Source organism: Somniosus microcephalus, chromosome 19 (genome assembly GCF_052327205.1).
Source record: "Somniosus microcephalus isolate GS21.2 chromosome 19, FLI_Smic_1.0, whole genome shotgun sequence".
NCBI lineage: Eukaryota > Metazoa > Chordata > Chondrichthyes > Squaliformes > Somniosidae > Somniosus > Somniosus microcephalus.
This window is the reverse complement of record NC_141005.1, coordinates 62,880,276-62,900,358: the sequence shown is the minus strand read 5'-3', so window position 1 is coordinate 62,900,358 and position 20,083 is coordinate 62,880,276. Positions and strand designations below refer to the sequence as shown.

Below are 20,083 nucleotides of genomic sequence, written 5' to 3'. Positions count from 1 at the left end.
TATAAGGATAAATTAGGGCAGGTGACCAAAAGCTTGGTCAAAGAGGTAGGTTTTAAGGAGCGTCTTAAAGGAGGAAAGAGAGATAGCGAGGTGGAGAGGTTTAGGTAGGGAATTCCAGAGCTTCGGGCCTAGGGAACAGAAGGCACGGCCACCAAAGTTTGAGCAATTATAATCAGGGATGCTCAAGAGGACAGAATTAGAGGAGCGCAGATATCTTGCGGGGGGGGCGGGGGGGGCGGGTGGTGGTGGTTGTGGAGCTGAAGGAGATTACAGAGATAGGAAGGGGCGAGGCCATGGAGGGATTTGAAAACAAGGATGAGAATTTTGAAATCAAGGCGCTGCTTAACCGGGAGCCAATGTAGGTCAGTGAGCACAGGGGTGATGGGTGAACAGGACTTGGTGCGAGTTAGGACTCGGGCAACCGAGTTTTGGATGACCTCAAGTTTATGTAGGGTGGAATGTCGGAGACCAGCCAGGAGTGTGTTGGAATTGTCAAGTTTAGAGGTAACAAAAGCATGGATGAGGGTTTCAGCAGCGGATGAGCTGAGGCAAGGGCAGAGACAGGCGATGTTATGGAGGTGGAAGTAGGCGGTCTTTGTTATGCTGCGGATATGTGGTCGGAAGCTAATTTCAGGGTCAAATATGACACCAAGGTTGCGAACAATTTGGTTCAGCCTCAGACAGATGCTAGGGAGAGGGATGGCTAGGGAATGGAGTTTGTGGCCGGGACTGAAAACAATGGCTTCGGTCTTCCTGTTTTTAATTGGAGAAAATTTTTGCTCATCCAGAGCTGTATGTTGGACAAGCAGTGTGACAATTTAGACACCGTGAAGGGGTCGAGAGAAGAAGTAGTGAGGTAGAGCTGGGTGTCGTCAGCGTACATGTGGAAACTGACGCTGTGTTTTCGGATGATGTCGCGAAGGAGCGACATGTAGATGAGAAATAGGAGGGGGCCAAGGATAGATCCTTGGGGGACACCAGAGCTAACGATTCGGGAGCGGGAAGAGAAGCCGTTGCAGGTGATTCTCTGGCTACGATTAGATAGATAAGGATGGAACCAGGCGAGTGCAGTCCCACCCAGCTGGACGACGGCGGAGAGGTGTTGGAGGAGGATGGAGTGGTCAACCGTGTCAAAGGCTGCAGACAAGTCAAGAAGGATGAGGAGGGATAGTTTACCTTTGTCACAGTCACAAAGGATGTCATTTGTAACTTTGATGAGAGCCCTTTTGGTACTGTGGCAAGGGCGGAAACCTGATTGGAGGGATTCAAATGTGGAATTGCGGGAAAGATGGGCACGGATTTGGGAGGCAACAACACGTTCAAGGACTTTGGAGAGGAAAGGAAGGTTGGAGGTGGGGCAGTAGTTTGCAAGGCCAGAGGGGTCAAGGGTTGTTTTTTTGAGGAGAGAGGTGATGACGGCAGATATGAGGGAGAGGGGGACAGTACCTGAGGAGAGAGAACCATTAACAATATCAGCTGACACGGGAGCCAGAAAAGGAAGTTGGGTGGTCAACAGTTTGGTGGGAATAGGGTCGAGGGAGCAGGAGGTGGGTCTCATGGACAAGATCATCCTCACACTTGTTATCGGAGGTGAGGGTGGAGGAGTCAGGGGAGAGGGGTTTAAGAAGACGGTTAGCAGTAGAGAATAGGAGCCGGGGTTTATCTTTGCATTCCAGACTGATCCTGGAATAGTTAGCAATTTTGGCAGACGAGCGCAGGACCCAATAATGCTTTATGTGTTCCAGCCAGATCTGGCGGTGAATGGCTAAACCAGTTGTCCACCATATCCGTTTGAGTCTGCGTCCCTTGGACTTAAGCCGGACCAGGGGGAACGGCCAGGGTGAGAGAGGGTATTTGTTTTAGTTCCCCCTACCATTACCCCAACAACCGCACATGGGCGCCATGGGAATGTGGGCACAGAAAGTCTTTTTGATGTGAAGTGTCTTGTAATGGCGTGGACGGAAACTGGCCTCTGGTGCTCTTCTAGGCTGGACTCTTATTCCAGGTCCAATCTGATTTTCCTCCGCCCTCTGCTAGGAACAGAGCTAAGATTGAAGGATTGGGGAGGCGGTGGTCGAAGTCCAGGTTTGGCTGTCTTGTCACACCACAGTCACGGTGACGCCCTCCAATTCTGCATTGTCAGACTCAAAATCGCAATGCGGTCGTGATCAAAATTTTTAAAGTTAAGTGAGTAAATTAATGGCCGAGTGCTGACGCAGTAAATTGGCTTATCTCAAGGTGATTGTGGGAGTGGGGTCATGACCCCTCCCACTTACCCCACACTGCCATCCACTGCACTCTGACTGATTTATGCTGGGAGTGAACCCCAGGACTGAAGAAAATTGAAGGCTGATGTGCTTTTCTTCAAGACACTTGTCCAGTTTGACCTTGAAGAGATCTAAGTTACTTAACCACCCTTGGTAAGCTAACCCAGAAGCCAACAAGCCCTGTTCCTGGGACTAGGGACAGGGTCACTGGCAAGGCCTGGAAACTAAGCAGAGCCAGGCCTGGTTAGTACCTGGAGGGGTGACCATCAGGGAAGACCAGGTGCAGAAGGTCACGGAAGGAGCCCCAAGGAGGGGCGGTTGGTGAGAAGGTCACGGAAGGAGCCCCGGAAGGAGCCCTGGGAGGGGCGGCTGGTGAGCAGGCCCGGGCGTTGGGCTGAAGATTGTTGGACAGGATGAATGGTGGAAATGGAATGGCGGCGCGCACAGACACAGCGGCTTTGCTTCTCCCAGGACGGTGCTATTTATGTTTAATGTTATTTGTACTGGACTCATGGGAGCTTGCAAGATCACATTTCGTTGTTCATGTACTTGTGCAATGACAATAAAGTTGAATTATTTATTTTTATATGAAGTAATGCTTCCTTGCATCCCATCTGAATCTACCCCTTTTTGGGTTATACCTGTGTCCCACTATCCTGTACTAAATCAAATATCCCTGAGTGATCCTCAACATCCCTGAGCCTTATAAATTTTAAATACAGTACCTCCACCATATTCCACTCAGGCTTATCACAAGATAATTACAGATGAGAAAGGACATTTGACCCATCCAAAGAGATCCTAATATGTCCATTGTAGCATCCAATTATTAAATAATTGCAGGGCTTTTAGCTCCACTACTCTATCTGGAAGTTTATTCCACGTGTTGATCATTCTTTGTGTGAAAAATTTCCTGAAATGACCTTTTACTGGTTTGAACCTGTGCCCCTTGTTCTACTCCCACAGTTTAATTTAAAGTAGTATTCTGGGTTAATACGTTCTATACACTGAACAATCTTGTATTACCTCAATAAGATGATCCCTTAGACACCTCCTTTCCAGGCAGAGAATCCCTAGTCTATCCAGTCCTTCCTCATAACTCAGATCTGTGACACTGAAGATCAGTCTCGTGGCTCTTCCCTGCACTGCCTCCACCATTTGAATCTCTCTGATTTCTGGCGACCAGAACAGGACGCAGTATTCAAGGTGCGGTCTGACCAGTGCACCATACAGTTTGATCATCACCTCTTCTGACTTGTATTCTGCTGTGTTAGCTACGTAGTTCAACAACCCATTTAGCATTGCGTCTACTAAATCTCCGAGGGCAGGGTGAGGGAAGCGATTTTAACCTTACCCACCAGGTGGAAACCGGGCGGGTGGGCAGTTACAAATGTCCAGATTACTTACCCGCCTGGATCTCGGTGACCTGTTTTTTTTACGGAAGCTTTTAGACAGGCGACTAAACTACCCATCCATAGCCGGTTGGGTCATTCTTTAAATTTGCAGATCAGGGTCCGATGACGTAATTGGGCCCTGACTGCAGTTTTAACTTCGGACTGCGCAGAGCAGCTGTTTCCGCTTTTCCGCCAGGCTAAACCAGGTCAAAAGAGGATCGGGATGTGAAAAAGCCCTGAAAGGTAGGTTTTTCACTTTGTGGGACCAGGAGGAGCATGGGTCTACCCTAAACCTAACCTTAGAATACCCCCACTCCTAATCCTGACCCTAACCACTACAAACCCAAACCCAGACCATGATCCTGAACCTCGACTTGAACCGTAACCCTGAAATATCTCCCCAACCCTAAAAAACACCCAATCCTAATCCTAACTGTGACCCTAACCACTCCAGAATCTGACCCTAACCTAAATTCCTAAACCTAAAATACCCCAGCTCAAAAAATCCCTAACCCTAATCCTAACCTTAAATACCTCCCAACCAACACCCCACCCCCCAAGTCTACCCTGACCTTAAAATCTAACCCTAAAATACCCCCACAACTCTATTCCTAATCCTGACACTAACAACCCTGAACCCGAAACCCACCCCTAGAATACAGCAGCAGGATAGTTTTCTTCAATGTATGCATTATTCCCCTCTTTTACACAACCTAACATCCCATTTACTTTCTTGACAGCAACCACACATTAGTTTGATATCTTAAGGGATTTATCTGCCATGACCCCCACATCCCCTTTCTGATTTACTTTCTCAGTATTTTCCTGTTAAACCTATAATCCCTCCTTATCACCAAGTGCATGACTTTATACTTACCTACATTAAAGTGGATTTGCCTATTTTTGGCTTATTTCTCCAAACAGTTTAAGTGCCCCTTGTCCCTATCTTCCACTGTATTAACCGTCCCTGCTATTTGGTGTCATCTGCAAACTTTGAGATGTCGATACTCTTTGCCAAATCATTAAAAAAAAAAATTTTACTGGTTGAATTCCACCCCAAATCATAATTGTCAAAACTCAGCCCAGTTTACAATCAACAATAAAGTACAGTAAGCTCCCATTGTAACATACCTGCTGTAATGCCTATGATGATGTACCACAGAAATGACCACATGACGCTGAAGATTACTGAACTGTTTGTGCCACTAGAGAGAGCCATTCACCACTGAGATTGCAACCGGGTATTATTCCAGGCTCCCAGAGCATTAGATGCCCTGCATGTTAGTTAGAATTTGATGTTTTTAAATCTCCCCATACTTAGGGTCCCTGTTCCACGTACAGCAGTCTATTATAATAGTTCCAATGGTATGTGATAAGTTAAGATTAATCAAAAGCTGTTAAAGCAGCTTAAGCAGTTCTGGAAAGTTGTTGGGAGTTTGGACTTCTCCTGATAAACATGGGCTACAATGATATCATCTCGCTTCCACTTGAAGTCATTGTGGTCCATAGTGACAAAAGTAAGCAACTAACGAGCCCTTCCTTACTGAGTTAAAGGCCTCACCCTCCTAACAGACCCCTTCACCCCCTCCAAGAAATAGGCCTCTCCTGCACATGCAAGAAGTCCCTCCCACCTAACAAGCCCTAGAAACCTTACTGTCCCTCCTGCCACCACCCACCCCAAGTTCCTACAATGCCTCACTGACTTTTGTTTTTCATGAAGACATCGGGCAAGTATGTGAAACCACTCTGAAGTTCCAGTGGTGGACCACAGCTGGCGTGTTCCCCTGGGTGCTGCAGGTTAATGACCGTGTGGATTCCAAGGCTGTGGAGAGAAAAATTAACGAGAGATTGTTGGGGGACTGATAGAAAAGAAGCTGTTAAAACAGTGAGGAGCCTTACCTTTCTGTTAGGGTAATGGGAGCCTCTCTGTTCAGTTGGGCTAGTGACGAGACTGATCTTGTCTTTAGACAGTGAGAAATCTGCCTCTTCTGTTCGGGCAGTGGGAGCCTGTCTCTCCTCCTTGGGCATTGAGGATCCTGTCTGTTCCGTTAGGACAGTGGGGAAACTGACCACCCCCGCCGCCCCCCACCCCCCTTTGATGGTAGAGAATAATCTAACTCTTTAAACTCAGTTAAGATACCCACTATCCCTAGATTGAGGGTTTGAATTATGCAATTATCCCTAGATTGAGGGTTTGAATTATGGGGCTGGGTGTTATTTCCATGAGATTGTCAAGGTTGAGATTTTTAGGTATAACTAATGGAGCTTAACAACAACAACAACTTGCATTTATATAGTGTCCTTAACATGGTAACACCACGCCACATAAAGAGATATTAGGGCAGATGACCTAAAGCTTGGTCAAAGGTAGATTTTAAGGAGCGTCTTAAAGGAGAAGAGAGTGGTAAAGAGGTGGAGAGGTTTAGGGGGGGCATTCCGGAGCTTGGGGCCTAGGCAACAGAAGGCACGGTCGCCAATGATGCAATGATTAAAATCAGGGATGCACAAGAGGCCACAATTGGAGGAGCGCAGAGATCTGAGGGTTGTAGGGCTGGAGGAGATTACAGAGTTAGGGAGGGGCGAGGCCATGGATAAGAAAAACAAGGATGAGAATTTTAAAATTGAGGCATTGCCGGACTGGGACCAATGTAAGTCAGCAAGCACAGGGGTGATGGGTGAACGGGACTTGGTGTGAGTTAGATACGGGCAGCAGTTTTGGATGGTCCTCCCATGGTAATGACCAAGGCCAGGCTATGGATGGAGGTCTGGTGGGGATAGGAGGGGAGTGGTGGTTGACTTGGTCATGTGCAGCTGCAAGGCTGGTTAAGACCCAGCAGTTATGGAGTTGTTACTCATGCAATGTTGACAGGTTGACATGGAAGCATTTGAGCCAAAGGGAGCAGATTACAGGAGGGCCAGGGATGGAATGAATCACAGGGAATGGAGTAAAGTACACCATGGCTGTATTGTGTGTTATTCTAGAATTGATGCACCAGGTGTGACTGGTCTGTGCTGACCATGTGACCAATAGTTTAGCACAGACCAATCAGCAATGGGGCCAGGACTGTACAATCATGTCATCTTACAGACACATACCTTTAATAAAATAGATGGATGCGAGCTGGGGTGGGATTGGCAATAAAATGAGGATCTGACCCTTGCATTGAGAGTCACTTGGCATCACTGAAGTCACCAATCGGGCATTAGTCAGGTATGTAATTAGTAAAAGATCACCCATTTTTCTAACTGGTTTCACCTACTTTAGGCCCATGAACTCAGTATATTAACAGAAATAGCACTTACTCTTTGAACTGTTGGATGATGCTGTGCTGCTTCAGAAGTTGCGACGATGGTCGAGCCATGGCTAGGATATGCTCCGTGATCCTGGGATGGGGGGAAGGGAGGCAAGTAGATCAAGACACTGTGATTAGAACAGGAAATGAGAATTTAAAGAGGCCAATAATACAGTCCTGGCACAGTGGTGCTGTGCACACTTTGAAAGTGAGTGTTTGACTTCATAGAAACATAGAAGATAGGAGCAGGAGTAGGCCATTCGGCCCCTCGAGCCTGCTCCGCCATTCGATGTGATCATGGCTGATCATCCAAACTCAGTACCCCGTACCTGCCTTCTCCCCATATCCCTTGATACCTTTAGCTCTAAGAAATATATCTAACTCCTTCTTGAATATATTTAAAGACTTGGCCTCAACCGCCTTCAGTGGTAGAGAATTCCACAGGTTCACCACTCTCTGGGTGAAGAAATTCTTCCTCATCTCTGTCCTAAATGGCTTACCCCTTATCCTTAGACTATGACCCCTGGTTCTGGACTCTCTGACCATCAGGAACATTCTACCTGCATCTAGTTTGTCCAGACCTGTCAGAATTTTATAAGTTTCAATGAGATCCCCTCTCATTCTTCTAAACTCCAGTGAGTATAAGCCCAATCGACCCAATCTCTCCTCATACATCATCCCTGCCATCCCAGGGATCAGCCTTGTGAATCTTCGCTGAACTCCTTCCATGGCAAGAACATCCTTCCTCAGATAAGGCGACCAAAACTGCACACAGTACTCAAGGTGTGGTCTCACCAAGGCCCTGTACAACTGCAGCAGGACATCCTTGCTCCTGTACTCAAAACCCTTTCGCTATGAAGGCCAACATACCATTTGCCTTCTTCACCGCCTGCTGCACCTGCATGCTTACCTTCAGCGACTGGTGCACAAGGACACCCAGGTCTCGTTGCACTTCCCCTTCTCCCAATCTATTGCCATTCAGATAATAGTCTGCCTTTCTGTTTTTGACACCAAAGTGGATAACCTCACATTTATCCACGTTATATTGCATCTGCCACGCTTCTGCCCAATCACCCAACCTGTCCAAATCATCCTGGAGTTTCTCGGTATCCTCTGCAAACTTGGAGATATTACATCTAGTTCCCTTATCTAGATCAGTAATGTATATTGTGAATAGCTGGGGTCCTAGGACCAATCCCTGCAGTACCCCACTAGTCACTGCCTGCCACTCGGAAAAAGACCCGTTAGTTCCTACTCTCTGCTTTCTGTCCACCAACCAGTTCTCTATCCAAGTCAATACCTTGTCCCCAATCCCATGTGCCTTAACTTTACACGCTAATCTCTTATGCGGGACCTTATCGAAAGCCTTTTGAAAGTCCAAATACACCACATCTACTGGTTCTCCCTTATCTATTTTCCCAGTTACATCCTCAAAAAATTCCAGTAGATTAGTCAAGCACGATTTACCTTTTACCTTCAACTGATAATACAAGGTTGGCTGATCTAAATATTTTGATGCTGTTCCCAGAACTTATTACATGCCGTGCTGAGAACACACCAAGTTTGGGAGTGGGATTCTGTGCACCAGCAGTTCTTAAAGGGGTGTTTGCTGCCTTGAAGCTATGCTTGTATTTTAGTCAGAAAATGACTGCAGGCAGAATGGCCACATTCACAGTCAGACATTGGAGCCTCTGTTACAGGAAGATCTGCAACAAAGTGGGCACATTTGGAGGAGAGGGCCGGCCAGCAATAAAGATTGTCATTTTTCAGCAAGTGTCCGTTGAGGTACCCGTTTGAAATAGCCGCAGAGTATCTGGAGTGAGTTTCACAGTATGTGCGCAGGCTCAAAGCATTGAAAGTGCTTCTGGGTCAAAGTTTATTGTGCAGTGCACATGCGGTGGCGATTAGGTCTTGGGCCTCTGCACCCAGTAATATGCGGCTTCGGTGCTTGAAATGCAGTGGCACTTTGGGAGGTATCTGTTCGTATTATTTGCCTCCTTATTCCTTTTATGCACCAGTGATAACCCTGAGATAAGACTGCGGAAGAGTGATGGTCTGAAATGGGACTGTACAAGACAGAGTGTTGTTAAGTCTGTGTGTCCCAGTTATGCTTATTATAAATCACTGGACACAGACCACAAGAATAACTTTAACAGGTCTTTACTATTCGGAGGTCAGGGCTGAACTGCCTAGCAAATCCCTACACAACACTTATATACCGGTGTGGTCACCACCGGTATTACAGTATACAGCAGCCAAGAGAAAGTAGTACATCTTTTAAGGTAGTTCTCTTAAGGTGGAACAGGTTACATACACCACAATCCTCCCTTTTTAGCTTAACAGTTATATCCCCATTTAACATAACATAATAATAACATATATATATACAACTTCATGCAAAACAGTTCAAAGATTCAGTCTCTGAGGAGGCCTCCTGATTCGAGTTGGATAACGCCTTTCAGGGGTCTCTGATTCTTGTTGCTGGGGTGACTCATCTAGTTGGTCTCTTATGGATTGGACATCATCATCAGGTACATTCACTTCTGAGGTAGATGCTTCAGGTTCACTAACTTCTTCCACGGTTGTCTCTGCCGTAACCATGGGTTCGACCCTTGTTCTCGATTCTACCAGTTGGTCAGCATGACGCTGTATTACATTTTCACCAATATCTACAGTGTACATCAGGGGTCCTTGTCTGGCCCGAATTGTTCCAGATTGCCATTTCTCGTTTTTATAGTCCCGGGCTAACACTGGTTGTCCTATTTCGAAACTCCGAGTGGTCTTGTTATTTATATGCTGGAACTGTTTGTTTTCAACTTCCCTCTGCACATTTGGTTTTAACAAGTCCAACCTGGACCGCAACCTCCTGTTATAGAACATCATGGCAGGACTTTGGTTTGTCACTGCATGAGTGGCGTTTCGATATGCCAGTAGGAATTTGTCCACCTTGTGTTGTAGTGGAATCTGATCTTCGTTCATGGCCTTTATTGCTTTTTTGAACGTTTGTACAAATCTCTTGGCCAACCCGTTTGTAGCCGGATGATATGGGGCAGAGGTATAATGTTTCACCCCATTCTTCATGAATTTCTGGAATTCTTCTGACACGAACTGCGGTCCGTTGTCTGAACATATTTGTTCTGGCAATCCATTTCTTGCAAATATCGTTCTTAGCACCGCAATCGTCTTTTCCGAGGTAGCGGTAGTCATCTTAATCACTTCTGGCCATTTAGAATGTGCGTCCACCGCAATTAAAAACATGGAGTCCATGAATGGACCAGCAAAGTCAATATGTACACGTTGCCATGGGGTTGAAGGCCATTCCCATGGATGCAGCGGTGCAATCGGAGGTGCATTTTGCACTTTTTGGCACCCTGAGCAGCTTTTCGTCAGATCCTCTATCTGTTGGTCGATACCCGGCCACCACACATAAGCCCTAGCAAGGCTTTTCATCTTGACTCCCCCCAGATGACCTTCATGCAGTTCCTTTAGAACTCTCTCTCTTAACTTAGGAGGAATAATCACCCTTGTTCCATACATCAATGTTCCTTGACAGACGGACAGCTGCTCTCGTCTTGCTGAGAATGCCGGTAACAGTGGATCACCATGTGCTGGCCATCCCTTCACTGTCACTTCGTAGACCCGGGACAGTGTCGGGTCGTTCCTGGTTTCTCTTTCAATACTTGCATTGGTGACTGGTAAACATTCGATGATGGTCGAGTGAAATAACTCAACAGGGTCAACCGTCGGTGCCTCCTCCTCTGTAGGTAGTGGCAGGCGCGACAGCCCATCAGCATTACCATGCTGCTTTGTACCTTTGAATTCGATCTGATATTGATGTGCCCCTAGGAAAAGGGACCATCTCTGGAGTCTCTGTGCTGTCATCACCGAAACACCCTTCTTTGGGTTAAAAATGGATACCAACGGCTGGTGGTCTGTCAGAAGTGTAAACTTTTGGCCCTGCAGGTAATGATTAAACTTCTTTACTCCCCACACAAGGCTGAGAGCCTCCCTATCTATCTGAGCATAGTTGCGCTCAGCGGAGGTCGATGATCTGGATGCGAACGCAACTGGCCTCTCCTGGCCATTTGGCAACTTGTGTGAGAGTACTGCCCCAATACCATATGGAGAAGCATCACAAGCCAAACGAATAGGCAGCGTTGGGTTGAAGTGAGCCAACGCTTCCTCTGAGGTGATCAATGCCTTGCTTTTGTGAAAGGCCCTCTTACAGTCCTCGCTCCACTTCCATGGTACTCCCTTCTGCAAAAGAGCGTTCAGCGGGTGCAGCACCGTGGATAAATTTGGCAGAAACTTATGGTAATAGTTAATCAACCCTAGGAACGACCTCAACTGGGATACATTATCCGGAGCGGGAGCCTTCACAACAGCTTCGATCTTGTCAGGAGACTTATGAAGCCCCTCCTGGTCAATGACATGACCACAGTATGAGATCCGCTTCTGAAAGAACTCACATTTCTGGCGATTAACTCGAAGTCCATATTCTTTCAATCTGGTGAGCACCAGTTCCAAATTTGCAAGGTGTTCCTCGTCATCATCTCCTGTAATCAGAATATCGTCCAGGTAACATTGTGTGCCTGGAATTCCCTGTAATACCTGCTCCATGGCCCTCTGCCAAATTGCTGGAGCCGATGCCACTCCAAAAACCAGTCTATTATACCGGTACAAGCCTCTATGCGTGTTGATCGTGAGATACTGGCGTGACTCTTCCTCAACTTCCATCTGTAAGTACGCCTGCGCCAGGTCTATCTTGGTGAAGTGTTTCCCGCCAGACAACGAAGCGAAGATATCCTCAATCCGCGGAAGCGGATACTGCACCGTGTGAAGCACCGGATTAACAGTGATCTTGAAATCTCCACAGATGCGAACCTTCCCCGGTTCCCCCGGCTTGTTGCTCGATGAACGCTTCATGACGGGGACAATGGGCGTGGCCCACTCACTCCAGTCTACCTTAGACAGTACTCCTGAACGTTCTAGCCCTTCCAGCTCAGCTTCCACAGCAGGTCGTATCGCATAAGGTACCGGTCTGGCTTTGAAAAATTTCGGGTTTGCATGTTCTTCAACCTTGATGTTTGCCGTAATTCCTCTCAGTGTTCCCAGTCCCTGTTGGAACACCTCTTTAGCATCGTCCAATATTCTGGACAATCGTTTAGGTTTGACATCTTTTTTACCGGAATCTACCGTTAGTGCTTTTAAGGAATGCCAGTCCATATTTATTTTCCTAATCCACTCCCGTCCCAGTAGTGGTGGACCTCCCTCAGGTAGCACATATAAGTCCATTCCTCGGCTTTCTTTGCCCTTGTGGACCACCTTTACCTCTATCTTCCTGATGGGGTATACTCTTTGCCCCGTGTATGTTTTCAATACAATCTCTGTATCCCGTAGGGGAATATGTGGGAATAACCTTTTGTAATCTTGCTTATTCATGACCGTCAATGCCGATCCAGTGTCCAATTCCATCTTCACTTAGACTCCTGCTATCTGAAGTGTGACCCAGATTGTTTGGAGGTCTGCTTCATTACCAACATTGTGTACTCTTAGACTACCCAGTTCATTACTGCTGGAGTCTGAATTTGACTTCTGTTCGTTCGAACTGTTCTCTGTCACCTTGTGTACCTTTCTGTACTTTTCCTGCGGTGACTTTTTGTTGCTGGTCTTCTTTCCTGACCGGCATACTTTAGCTATGTGACCAAGCCTGCCACATTTTCTGCATTCCTGATTTTTCAACCCGCACTGGTTCTGATCGTGCGTTGTCTTTCCACAACGATAACATTTTACTGTACCCAAGACCATTTGATTGGTGCTGAGTTCCGGTGACCGTAGCTGCATTTCCACAGTGCCTCTCGCTGCGGCTTCGTGCGATGCTGCAATAGTGACGGCTTTATCAAGCGTAAGATCATTCTCCTCAAGCAGTCGCTTTTGTGTTCCTTCTTTTAACAATCCACACACAAATTTATCTCTCAGCGCATCTGCTAGTCCTGTTCCAAACTGACAGTACTTTGATAGCTTACGCAGTTCAATTAAAAATTCAGCGTTGCTTTCGTCTTTCAGCTGCGTTCTTCTGTAAAATTTAAATCGTTCCGCTATCATCAGCAGCGTGGGGTTTAAATGATTTTTCAGGACAGTAACAATATTCGCGAAAGTCTGATCCGCCAGTTTATCTGGTGACAGAAGGTGCTTCAATAGCCCGTATGTCTTCGCACCCATTGAGCTTAATAAGGTTAGTGCTTTCTCATCATCTGGTACCTTATTTGCTTTACAATAAACTTCCATGCGTTCTACATACGTGGTCCAACCTTCGATATCGCTATCAAAGGTATTAATGTTCCCATGTTTAGGCATCCTTGCAAGTTTTAAAATTTTTCTTTTTCTCAAAATGGTGGCTTCCCGCGCTTGTCTTCTTCCCCCGCCTACTAAAATGGCGGCTTCCCGCGCTTGGCGGTCTTTCCCGCGCTCGTCTTCTTCCCCCGCCGACTACAATGGCGGATTCCCGCATTTGCCTTCTTCCCCCGCTGGCTGCAATGGTGATTGCCGTGCTGCTGCCATTCTCGCCTCCCCAGCGGTTCTCAATTCCCCGACGCTGCTTTTACTCCCCTGCGGTTCCCGTGGGCATTCACGCTTCCCCTGCTGTTGCGCCTCTCAGCCCCGCATGCAGCCCGGTCCTTTACCCCGGCTGCGTTTGAGTTCTCCGCGGCTCTCGTGCCTTAAGCTGCCCCAGTCGCTGCGCCTCTCGGCCTCGATTGCAGCCCGGCCCTTTTCACTGGCCGTGGTCGAGTTCTCCGCCCTTTTTCCTCCGTTTTCCCTCCCCCACTCCACAGTCAACGCGGCCGACTTTCTGCTCGTGTCGCTGATCGGCTTACCCACCACCGTGGTAGAAGGGATGATCACTGCCTGTCGCTGATGGAGGGCTTCGTGGTCAGAATTTTTCTTTTTAGCCCGGGTTCTCGATGCCTCCCGTGCGATGGTGCTCAGCAGGATGATGAGGGCGGATGCCTCTTCTCGACGCCCGTTCTGAGGATGAAGCTGCCTTGGATGTAAAACTGCCGCAGGGTAAGATCGGACTCGTCGCCACTGTTAAGTCTGTGTGTCCCAGTTATGCTTATTATAAACCACTGGACACAGACCACAAGAATAACTTTAACAGGTCTTTACTATTCGGAGGTCAGGGCTGAACTGCCCAGCAAATCCCTACACAACACTTATATACTGGTGTGGTCACCACCGGTATTACAGTATACAGCAGCCAAGAGAAAGTAGTACATCTCTTAAGGTAGTTCTCTTAAGGTGGAACAGGTTACATACACCACAAGTGTGAGGTGAGATTATGTAAGGGAGAGGATCTGAGAGGAGACTGCAAGGGGATAATCTGAGAGGAGAATATACAAGAGTGAGTCTCTGATAAAACTCTGCAAGAGTAAGGCACTGACATGGGACTGTGCAAGGGAGGTGGGAGAGTCTAAGGTGGGACTGTATAAAAGGGAATGTCTGAGATGGTACTCTGCCAGAGGGACACCCTGAGTTGGGACTGTATGAGTGAGAATCTAAGCTGGGACTGTACAACAGTCAGAGATGGACTGTGTGGGATGGAGAGTCTGAGATGGAATTGAAATAAGACAATGCAAGAGGGAAAATCTAAGATGGAACTATGCAAGTGATACTGAACAAGTTTTGCAAATAAAGTATCAGTGATTGGTTTTGTTTACATGTCAATGGAAGGAGAGTTTTCCCTCGCTTAACCGAGTCTTCACTGTACTCCATAGATTCAAAGTTTGAGCAGCAGAGAGACTGGACTTTGCTGATCTGGTTGATTAGCAACAGTTGAAGATACTGTGCTAATGCCTGAATATGTAAGATGTATTACTACAGAATCTGCAAGGTTAATGATCATCAGAGGGCTTCTTGATTAAAACAGACTGCAGCAGAATTTACACACAAACTTTCCCCTCCCCTACCATTCTCTCCCTCCCCTCTACTCTACGCCTCCTCCCCCTCCCTTTTGCCTATATCTGGGACAACATATTCCGCCCCCTCCCTGCCGCTCTAACCCTGCTTGGCCTGCTTTAATATTGCACTTGGTCTTGACTCCCCATGTGCAACTCCACCGAAGATCAACTAGTGTTAAAAAATAGTTTAAATTTACTTGTAAATCTTGTTGCTTACTTTGTTTACTTACACATACCAAAATAGCTGATGCCGGCATAACAGAGACTCAGACTTGGGCTGCTCCACAGTGACACTCAGTGGTCAGAACATACAACTTATCGCAGACTGAACTGACGCAAAATTGTTTGGGGCGCTAACTTTTAACTTTCTGAAAAGTTAGTGCCCAGCGAAATCCATTGAAAAGTGTAGCAAAATTGGAAGGTAAATGAGGCGCTAATGGTCTGAGTGGAGCGCTGCAGGGGCGCTATTGCCAGAGCACTACCCAATTTCAGCTGACTGGCGTCCAGCAATCAGCCTTCAAGCCTTGACTCTGGCTTATTCCAGCTCTTAAAGGGGAGGTCATTTCAAGATGCAGCTGCTCATTATCAGCATTGCTGCTCTGGAGTGCGACCTCTCAGCTACTGAGACAGCTTTGTGCCATGGCTGCTGAGAGGGAGAGGGAGAGGGCTACTCGATTCAGCGATGTGGAATTGGATATATTCAGCAGCTTGTCTGACAATGTCTCAGCAGAGTTATGGCCGACAAAAATGTTTCCCCAAGATGGCGTCTTTAAATAGCGCGCGCGGAGCTGACTCTCGACTGCAACTCGACAGCTGATGCTCTCATTGTTAGCGCCAGACGGTAAGTGAGGGGAGCATGGCCGAATTTTGCATCCGGGGTGCTGCGGACGGCGAGGACGTCATATCACCGGGCGGTACCTATAGGAGCGGGGTACTAACGCTTAAACCTGGCTCAATTTAACGCGGAGCGCTATATCGCTGTGCCCGGGCAAAAACCCATTTGCGCCCCGTTAGCGCCCCATGTAGGGACCAACGGCAGGCGCAAAGCAGCCGAATTTCGCACCCAACATTTTTTAAAACCATAAACATTCAGTATACTATATAGCAGCTATTATATATGGAGATAACATTATGTGACATTTAACATTGAAAACTCATCACAGCACCATCTACAGGTGTAACAGATACTGTTGACACTTTAAAAATGGAGTTTTCCAATGACCAGAACTGAGAGGATATACTTATCAGAAAAGGCTGAACAGGCTGGGGCTCTTTTCTCTAGAAAATAGAAGGCTGAGGGGTGACCTGATAGAGGTCTTTAAGATAATGAAAGAGTTTGACATGGTAGACGTAGAGAAAATGTTTCCACTTGTAGCAAATCCACAACTAGAGAGCATCATAAATATAAAATAGTCACTAATAAATCAAATAGGGAATTCAGGAGAAACTTCTTTACCCAGAGAGGGGTTAGAATGTGGAATGCACAAGGAGTAGTTGAAACAAATAGCAGATGCATTTAAGGGGAAACTAGATAAGCAGATGAGGGAGAGGATATGTTGATAGGGTGGGAGGAGGCTCGTGTGGTGCATATGACCTCTTTCTGTGCTGTAGATTCAATGTGACAAAGCCTGACATGGGAGTTTTTAATATATTTTGAGATGGTGTGTTTTTTAAAATTTGTTTATGGGATGTGGGCGTCGGTGGCAAGGCCAGCATTTATTGCCCATTCCTAATTGCCCTTGAGAAGGTGGCGATGAGCTGCCTTCTTGAACCACTGCGGTCTGTGTGGTGAAGGTACTCCCACAGTGCTGTGAGGGGGGGAGTTCCAGGATTTTGACCCAGCGACGATGAAGGATCGGTGATATACTTCTAAGTCAGGATGGTGTGTGACTTGGAGGGGAACTTGGAGGTGATGGTGTTCCCATGCGCCTGCTGCCCTTGTCCTTCTAGGAGGAAGAGGTCGCGGGTTTGGGAGGTGCTGCCGAAGAAGCCTTGGTGAGTTGCTGCAGTGTATCTTGTACCACAGTACGCTGGTGGTGGAGGGAGTGAATGTTTAAGGTGGTGGATGGGGTGCCAATCAAGCAGGCTGCTCTGTCCTGGATGGTGTTGAGCTTCTTGAGTGTTGTTGGATCTGCAAGTAGAGAGTATTCCATCACACTCCTAACTTGTGCCTTGTAGATGGTGGGAAGGCTTTGGGGAGTCAGGAGGTGTGAGACACGCCGCAGAATACCTAACCTCTGACCTGCTCTTGTTGCCACAGTATTTATGTGGCTGGTCCTGTTAAGTTTCTGGTCAATGGTGACCCCCAGGATGTTGATGGTGGGGGATTCGGCGATGGTAATGCCGTTGAATGTCAAGGGGCCGCGGTTAGACTCTTGCTTGTTGGAGATAGTCATTGCCTGGCACTTCTGTGGTGTGAATGTTACCTGCCATTTATCAGCCCAAGCCTGAATGTCATCCAGGTCATGTTGCATGCGGGCATGGACTGCTTCATTATCTGAGGAGTTGTGAATGGTGCTGAACACTGAGCAGTCATCAGCGAACAACCCCATTTCTGACCTTATATTGGAGGGAAGGTCATTGATGAAGCAGCTGAAGATGGTTGAGCCTAGGACACTGCCCTGAGGAACTCCTGCAGCGATGTCCTGGGGCTGTGATGATTGACCTCCAACCACCACAACCATCTTCCTTTGGTGCAGTGACCCAAGCATTTTAATATATAATAGATTAAACAGAACAGGCCTCTGGTCTATCATAGTAGTCAGTGTGTGTTTATAGGTAACACAGTAAATATATTTTAGGGATAATATGATCAGTTTATGTTATGAAGCAGTAATTCAGATGAGAGTGAAGCTAGAATGGTTTGTAAATGTAAATGTTTGTAAATCTGCCTCAGCTCATCTGCTGCTGAAACCCTCGTCCATGCCTTTGTTACCACAAGACTCGACCATTCCAACGCTCTCCGAGCTGTCCTCCCACCTTGCACCCTCCGTAAACTTGACCTCATGAAAAACTCTGTTGCCCATATCCTAACTCACAGTCCTGTTCACCCATCACCTCTGTGCTCGCTGACCTACATTAGCTCCCTGTTTGGTAACATTTCGATTTTAGAATTCTCATCCTTGTTGTGCTGCCTTCCTTTAGGAACTTATGTTGGTTTTCAAGTTAATTCAGGGGTTTAATTAATTTGGGTCAATTCCCATTGTGTGCCGCCACCTAGTGGATATTTGGTACCTAGCAAGTGCAGTAAAGTGCAGTAAAGTAAGTGCTGTAAAATAAATTGCTGTACATCACAAGACCTGCAGCTCGACACATGGTCTTGGAAGTTATTTTCTTGTTACGCTTCGGCCTTGGACACTATTTGTCTGTAAGTACTTGAGAATGTTATAGATGATTAGTGTACACTATATTTTGCAGAAAATGTTTAGTTTGTAACCTTTCTCTGTAAGCAAACTTACACAGCTAGCCGTGAAGTGCTCGCTCTCTGTGTCTAGCTGGTTAACTTGTAGCTGTATTTTGAGGCACTATGTACAGGGCTAATTTAAAGTGAATGTAAGAGAATGCCTTTCAGTTTGCTAAATGTATATTCACAGTAAGCTGTGTTTTGGTAAGTTACATGCCAAATGTACTGTGTTGCTCACGCTTACCTAAGTTTGTGTATGCATATCAGTTATGTGCTTGTGTACTAATGTATGCTTCCACTTCTGTATTGTATTTCAGTTTCACAATAAGAATCTTTCAGTAAAGTTTACAAGAAAAGTCAAGCCTTGTGATTTTTATGGGAAGATATCAAGTTGTTAGCTACCTGTCTAGCTCTGCATAGGAACGCGCTGCAAGGGCAGAATACTTGTTTTCCAATCCCTCCATGGCCTCGCCCCTCCCTATGTCTGTAACCTCCTCCATCCTTACAACTCTCCGAGATCTCTGTGCGCCTCCTATTCTGGCCTCTTGCGCATCCCTGTTTTTCTTTCCTCTACCATTGGCAGCCGTGCCTTCATCTGCCTAGGCAATAAGCTCTGGAATTCACTCCCTAAACCTCTCCACCCCTCTCTCCTCCTTTTAATACGCTCCTTAAAACCTACCCTTTTGACCAAGAGTCACCTGTCCTAATATCTCCTTATGTAGCTTGTTGTCAAATTTTATTTGATAACACTCCTGTGAAGGGCCTTGGGACGTTTTACTACGTTAAAGGCGCTATATAAATACAAGTTGTTGTTGTTGGTGTAAAACCATAGGCCGCGTGACCTATGATTCAACTTTAAACCGACCAGATAAATATTTCAATTTTAAATTTTTCTCCTGCACCCGATTCATTTCTTCCATGAAAATGAAGGGGGGGTTTAAACTAAAATGGCAGGGGGTTGGGAACCTGTGCAGGGAGACGGAGGAAAGGGAAGCAAGGATAGAAGCAAAAGACAGGAAGGAGAAAAGTAAAAGTTGCAGTCAGAGAAATCAAGGATGTAAATCAAACATGGCCACAGTAAATAATAATTCTAAATGGTCTAAGAGTGTTAAAAAAACAAGCCTGAAGGCTTTGTGTCTTAATGCGAGCAGCATTCATAATAAGGTGGATGAATTAGCTGCACAAATAGATGTAAATGGATATGATATAATTGGGATTACGGAGACATGACTCCAGGGTGACCAAGGCTGGGAATTCAACATCCAGGGGTATTCAATGTTCAGGAAAGACAGGCAAAAAGGAAAAGGAGGTGGGGTAGCATTGCTGGTTAAAGAGGAGATTAACACAATAGTAAGGAAGGATATTGGCTCTGATGATGTGGAATCTGTATGGGTAGAGCTGAGAAACACCAAGGGGCAGAAAACGTTAGTGGGAGTTGTATACAGACCCCCAAACAGTAATGCTGAGGTTGGGGATGGCATTAAACGGGAAATTAGAGACGCGTGCAATAAGGGCACAGCAGTTATCATGGGTGACTTTAGTCTACATATAGATTGGGCTAACCAAATTAGTAACAATACTGTGGAGGAAGAATTCCTAGAGTGTATATGAGCAATATGTCGAGGAACCAACTAGAGATCAGGCCATCTTAGACTGGGTATTATGTAATGAGAGAGGATTAATTAGCAATCTTGTTGTGCGAGGCCCCTTGGGGCGGAGCGATCATAATATGATAGAATTCTTCATTAAGATGGAGAGTGAAGTATTT

General features: G+C 46.5%; 1 protein-coding gene across 1 annotated transcript in view; it reads right to left on the bottom strand.

The window, feature by feature from the left end:
* Positions 1–20,083, bottom strand: part of LOC147104524 (protein tyrosine phosphatase domain-containing protein 1-like) — a 73,252-nt gene that overhangs the window by 21,638 nt on the left and 31,531 nt on the right. Inside the window, exons 6-7 of the mRNA XM_085962189.1 lie at positions 6,965–7,045; positions 5,365–5,483 (exon numbers count right to left, since the gene is read on the bottom strand). Coding sequence (XP_085818315.1) covers positions 5,365–5,483; positions 6,965–7,045 — 200 coding nt within the window. The remainder of the gene's footprint in view (positions 1–5,364; positions 5,484–6,964; positions 7,046–20,083) is intronic.